Source organism: Choristoneura fumiferana, chromosome 28, assembly GCF_025370935.1.
Source record: "Choristoneura fumiferana chromosome 28, NRCan_CFum_1, whole genome shotgun sequence".
Taxonomy (NCBI): Eukaryota; Metazoa; Arthropoda; class Insecta; order Lepidoptera; family Tortricidae; genus Choristoneura; species Choristoneura fumiferana.
This window is the reverse complement of record NC_133499.1, coordinates 4,198,635-4,204,827: the sequence shown is the minus strand read 5'-3', so window position 1 is coordinate 4,204,827 and position 6,193 is coordinate 4,198,635. Positions and strand designations below refer to the sequence as shown.

Genomic DNA, 6,193 nt, shown 5'->3' with positions numbered 1-6,193 from the left:
CTGACAGTAATTAAGACCACTTTAAACTAGATTAAAAAGCCTGCAAGTGGACGTAAATTCCGAACTTGAAAAGATCTTCACCGGTCTGATAATGATAACAGAATGAAACTTATTTTACCTATAATAATTTTAGTATATTCGAAAATATACTAGAAATGGATTTGCTAAAAGAATCCTGGACCGATTATTTTTAATTATTTTTAAAAATATATTTTTAATAATTTTTGATTGCATCATCGAGATATTGAGAAAATTTTATATTGACCTAAAGTATAAACCTATAGAATATGTAGACGTTGGGTTTGCTATTGTTTACCTGGACGAACTACTGGGTTGCCAGGTATAAACTTAAACAGTTATGTCGACGCCAGTTACTTTCACTTGATTAGATAATAGAGCAAATTGTATATTAACGTAAGCGCTGTTTTATTTTGAACACGTTGATATGGGGTTGTTTGCATTTAATTCAAAATCATTAAAAATTATTAAGGAAAAAAATAGCCTGTTCAGGATTTTTTTAGCAACACCATTTCTAATATATTTTCTAATATACTAAATCCATACTAATCCATACTAATATTATAAATGCGAAAGTAACTCTGTCTGTCTGTCTGTCTGTTACGCTTTCACGCCAAAACCGCTGAACCGATTTGGATGAAATTTGGTACAGAGATAGAATAGACCTTGGGAAAGAACATAGGCTATCTTTTATCGCGAAAAAGAGGCTTTAAGGAGTTGAAATTTGGTATATAGGTAGTTTGAACCCCAAGGATCAACATAGGATACCATTTATTCCGGTAGAGGGCGCCACCGCGCGATAACCTAGATCCGCGCAGACGAAGTCGCGGGCTTAAGCTAGTTGATTATAAATTTATAAAATACAATCTTTTATCAGACCGGTGAAGATCATTTCAAGTTCGGATCTTCTACTATGTGTACAATATTTGTATTTTGCGACACAGCAACAGTGAGTTACCATACCAGTGAGCTGCGGGTCTGAGAACACAGTACGGGCCTTCCGCCGCCGGCAGTGCTTGAGCGCAGACAGTGACAGCTCGGATGGCGTGAACAGTGCGTGGTAAGGCACCCCTGGCGACAATACAATACAATACAATACAATAACTCTTTATTGCACACCAATACAGTAAACAGTACAGAGAAAACAAGTATATACATAGAGATTTTCTAAGGTAAGCAATAGGCGGCCTTATCGCTTCAGAGCGATCTCTTCCAGGCAACCTTTACAATGGACAGAAATAAGGAATACATTTTAGCAGGTGGTGCAATTTACAGTAGATTATAGCTGTATCAAGAATACATAAAACTAACACATACAATACACATACACAACAAATCTAAACAGATAGATAGGTAGATAGATACCATAACAACACATAAATAAGCTAACTATAACATTTATACGCAAGATGACAGGTAGTGCTCCCTAAGCATAGACCTAAAGATAGGCAAGGACTTTGCGCGCCTCAAGTCTATCGGTAGGGAGTTCCACAACCGAGTGGCCTGGACAGTGTAAGAATAAACATAGAATTTAGAGTTTGAAAGTGGGACAGTAAGGAGGAAGTTCTGAGAGCAACGAACAGAAGTAACATAGCTAAATCATACAATACACTTGGGTTTACTTTAAAGTGGGGAGAGGCTGCAATATTACACGCATTGCCTTTTATTTAACTTTCAATGTATGGTTGGTGTATGTAGGTGTAGGTTGGTGTACGGATCAAATCTCCCAAATTAAATTGGATTCAGTTGCAGTGATTGGATTGGCTTTTAGTTAAACATACTTATTTAAACCTGAGGGTCTATTGCGTGACGTTTCTGACACTCGCGATCACAATGAGGGCTATCGCGTATGAATTCGCCGCTAGAGGCGCTAGTGTAGCGTGAGGTCTCCGAAATGTCAAATCTCATAGTTTTTGGGTGAGCTACGCGGGTTTATTTATAATAAGAATAATTTTGTGAATATTATGCAATATCTGAAATTAATTATGGCAAATATGCGTTCCGGGGCAATGAATGTCTATGTTTTGAGACAGGTTCGTCTTTCGGAAACCTTTGTCCTCCCTTTTTTCCGAACTAAACGGGGACTATATGCAACACTGTGGCATGCTCGATATTTTTATGGTACGGTTTTAAGGTGTATTAAATATGATTTTAATCTAAACTTTGTTTTCACACCCCTAATAACACACTTTGAAAGCCATAGGTACTTAAAAATCTCACGCAACAGTGCGCCATCTAGTGAGATAAAAAACGACAGCCCTCATTGTAGTAGGTAGGTACTACTACAACACTTGCGAGAAAAGTGCCATTGAATTGTTATATCGCGAGCGTCAGACGTTAGAGTATTTCTCAAAAAAGTGTCCCGTCATGAAATTGAAAATAAATCAGTTTTCTCAAGAAATTATTAGCACTAAGGACGAGCTCATAAAACATAAACTGCATAAAACATCCAAAATTTCTTGACGTCAGGAAAACGTCACGAAATCTTGTGAGGAAAAAAATAGTAATTTTGTAACTACATCGAAACTATCTATTGGATCCAACGACACGGATTACTTATCTGACTTTTTATCACCTTTGCCACAAGATCTTTTATATATTTATGCACAATATTACTTATTTTTTGTGTTGAAATAGCGTTAGGACATTTTTTTTTTATAAGTGGACAACTGAAAATGGACAACTTTTTGAGAAATGGTCGGTGCACAATTGGTCCTCTGGTGAGGATACAATAATCTGGTAGTGATATCCTGGTGGTCCAGCCAGGATTGTCTCCGCGGGACGGAACTCCTTAACAGTTAATGGCATCAGTAGCGTACGTACCTACCAGCCGCCCGGGGCGAAAGAAAATTTTGCCGCCCTCTTGTTTAGGTTTGACAAAACTATAGTATAAAACCGGCCAAGAGCATGTCGGACACGCCCAAAATAGGGTTCCGTAGCCATTACGAAAAAATTAGGTAATATTTTATGCCTTAGGCTACTCTTAAACTACTAATTAATAATTCTCAAGAAAACTTAACCGTCATAGTTTTCCTTGTAAGTTTGATATACCATCCTTAATTTTTTCAAATTTTTCCACCCACTGGATGGATTTCGTATTTTATACGGAATCTTCCAAGTTTAGGTATATTTTATACCTTAGGCTGCTATTTACTCTTAAACTACTAATAATTCTCAAGCAAACTTAGCCGTTATAGTTTTCCTTGAAATTTTGATATACTTACTACCATTCTGAATTTTTTCAAAATTTTCCACACACCGGTTTAGATTTTAGAGGGGGTGGGGCGCTCGATTTTAATGAAAATTTGCACTTTAAAGTTGAATATTGTGCAAACAAATCACTGAATCGAAAAATCGTTTTAGCAACTCCGTAATGATTTTAAAATACCTATCCAACGATACCCCACACTACAAGTTTGGATAAAAAAATCACCACCCCACATTTTTTTTAAAATTTTCATTGTACCATTTTGTCGGCATAGTTTACATACATATTCGTGCAAAATTACAGCTTTCTAGCAAAGCCGCGGACGGACGGGCAGACAGACAGACATGGCGAAATTATATGGGTTCCGTTTTTGCCATTTTGGCTCCGGAACCCTAAAAGAGGGGATTTCTCGACTTCGTAACAGTATACCAACGTAATGGTAGGTAAATTTCATGCTCATTCTAATCAGTGCGAATCGTAAGAGTAGGTGCGACGATTGTGAAATAACTAAAATTGTAAAGTATTATTTATTATGGAGTTGTGCTGACCGGGGCGTACCGATGATGACTTGAAATTTGGTTTGGTGAAAATTTGGTACGGAAATGTAGTATAGATGACAATGTAAGTACAGTCAGCAACAAATACAGACAGTAAAAAAAACTTGTATTAAACATGTAATTTTCAGGATGAAGAATGGATGAAGAGTGGAAGCTGTGGTTTAATTTTTTGTTCCTGTTACAGGGCCCACCTTGTATATCGTGTATGTCCTAATATTTTTTATTTTATTTGTTTTCTTCATGTGTGCTATTTAAATTTTGTAAGTGTAAAGAAATGCCTTCTTTCTTTCATCAAACTTACCTTGCGACAAAAAATAAGGTGTCTCCACGGCCTTATACGTGTTAGGAGCGTGTAGATACGCACCTAATGCGCCCATTGCTACCTGGAGATACGACCCTTCTCTTGGGACTGGCCTTAATTCGCCCGGAACCGGGAAAAAAGGCTTAGGTTCTCTATCAAACTCATATCTTCTCGGCTCTTGGGGCTTTATTTGGCCTCTGTAGAGTATGTCTTCTATGAGGAACGAGGTTTTTGAACCTTCTTGTCGGTTGGAGTCGGTGGGACTCTCGCTTCCTGTATCCATTTTTGATGGGGCGTTGTTACATTGTTTTTTGCAGTTGTGGCTGTTTTTGCTTTCAGTAATATAGCGGCTTGTCTTTTTTAGTTAAAAAGGAAGGTATTTTTTTAAAGAACGTTGTCTTTAAAGTATGGTTGGAAATTAGCGTAACCTTTCTTAGTATGTAATAACTAGTTATTTTAATCTTAAATTTGTAACCGCGTATTTCTAGCACTTATAGTCGTTTGCATTTAAGCCGATTAACGGAAAAAAATCTTGTTAGGTATCGGTTTTCAATTTGACACTACATTTCACGTTGCACTTTTTCTTTTTCAAATTCTTAGTTCTCTTTTTGATATCTTCGTTTATAATGTATCTTTAAAATACCACGAAAATTATAACTGATTTATGAAAGTCGCATTAGTTTCAGTAGGTACGTGATGTTGCCTTATTTTCTTCTTAAATCACTCCTTTAATTATCAAATCACTGTTCACGATAAAATTAGACTAATATTTAAAATCGACATCAATTATCACAAATTTCACGCAAACACGCACTGTTTGAAACAGAAAAATATCTATATTCATTTCTTTAACACTTAACCGCATTTAACGACGGTTAAAAATAACGGTTAACTGGTTGGTTAACGGGTTAATCCGCACATCGTTTCTAGTCGACGGGTGGCGCTTAAATGCGACAGGGATGGAGAAACGCCGGGGGCGGCCACCCCGCGTTGTTATTGGTCGGATTTTTTCCACCCGTATTTGTCTGGTGATTACATAAATGGTGGGTAAAAAATGGCTAAGTGCGAGTCGGACTCGCGCGCCGAGGGTTGCTTAGACATTTGTGGGTAGGTATCTCTAAATATTCAATGTTCGCAAAGCCCTTTTAATAAGCAAATCCTACGGGCAGTCGTGCAGGTGGTAGGACCTTGTGCAAGGTCGGCCCGGATTGTTATCACCATAAGTGGTTGGGGAACCAGACTACGAAGCTTGAGCTCCTGGGTTCGATTCCCGGCCGGGGCAGATATTTGTGTGAATAGCACGAATGTTTGTTCTCGGGTCTTGGATGTTTAATATGTATTTAAGTATGTATTTATCTATATAAGTATGTTTATTCGTTGCCTAATATTCATAGTACAAGCTGTGCTTAGTTTGGGACTAAGTCAATTGGTGTCAAGTGTCCCATGATATTTATTTATTTATTATTACCATCTTGCTCGCTAATCCTGCCGTGAAGCAGCAGTGCTTGCACTCTTGTGTTTCGGCGTGGAGAGTAAGACAGCCGGTGAAATTACTGGCACTTGAGGTATCCCATCTTAGACCTCTATATAGGCTGGCAACGCATCTGCAATCCCCCTGGTGTTGCAGGTGTCTGTGTGCAAAATTACATCTTTAATTTACTGCGAGCTTTAAGGGAAGGATAACATCATGACGAAAGCTGCACAAACCTGCGAAGCATTTCAATGGTGTGAGAAGTTCCCAATCCGCACTGGGCTTGCGTGGAACTACAGTACAAGCCCTTTTATTCTGAGAGGAGACCTGTGCCCAGCCGTGGGACGCAATATTCGTCCATAGGCTGGAAATGACTTTGACTTTTATTTTTGTGTCCAAAGTGAGCATCTATATTTAGGATACGCGAGCTTTCTTTAAACTATATCCTAATCTAACTAAAAGTTAAAAAACGCCGACATTTTTTGTTGACTGTACTTAAATTGTCACCCAAACTACATTTGCATATTCAATTTCAAGTCGATGCCATTGACCGTTGAAGAGTTCTGTCCTGTGGAGACGATCCTGGCCGGACTACCAGGATGTCACTACCGGATTAACAGATTATTGTATTGTCACGC

General features: G+C 38.1%; 1 protein-coding gene across 1 annotated transcript in view; it reads right to left on the bottom strand.

Annotated features, from left to right (window-relative positions):
* The window catches only part of LOC141443696 (brain-specific homeobox protein homolog), an 8,516-nt gene extending 4,099 nt beyond the window's left edge, over nt 1-4,417 (bottom strand). Inside the window, exons 1-2 of the mRNA XM_074109046.1 lie at nt 4,085-4,417; nt 977-1,089 (exon numbers count right to left, since the gene is read on the bottom strand). Coding sequence (XP_073965147.1) covers nt 977-1,089; nt 4,085-4,367 — 396 coding nt within the window. The 5' untranslated portion in view covers nt 4,368-4,417. The remainder of the gene's footprint in view (nt 1-976; nt 1,090-4,084) is intronic.
* Between the last annotated feature and the right edge of the window lie 1,776 nt (nt 4,418-6,193).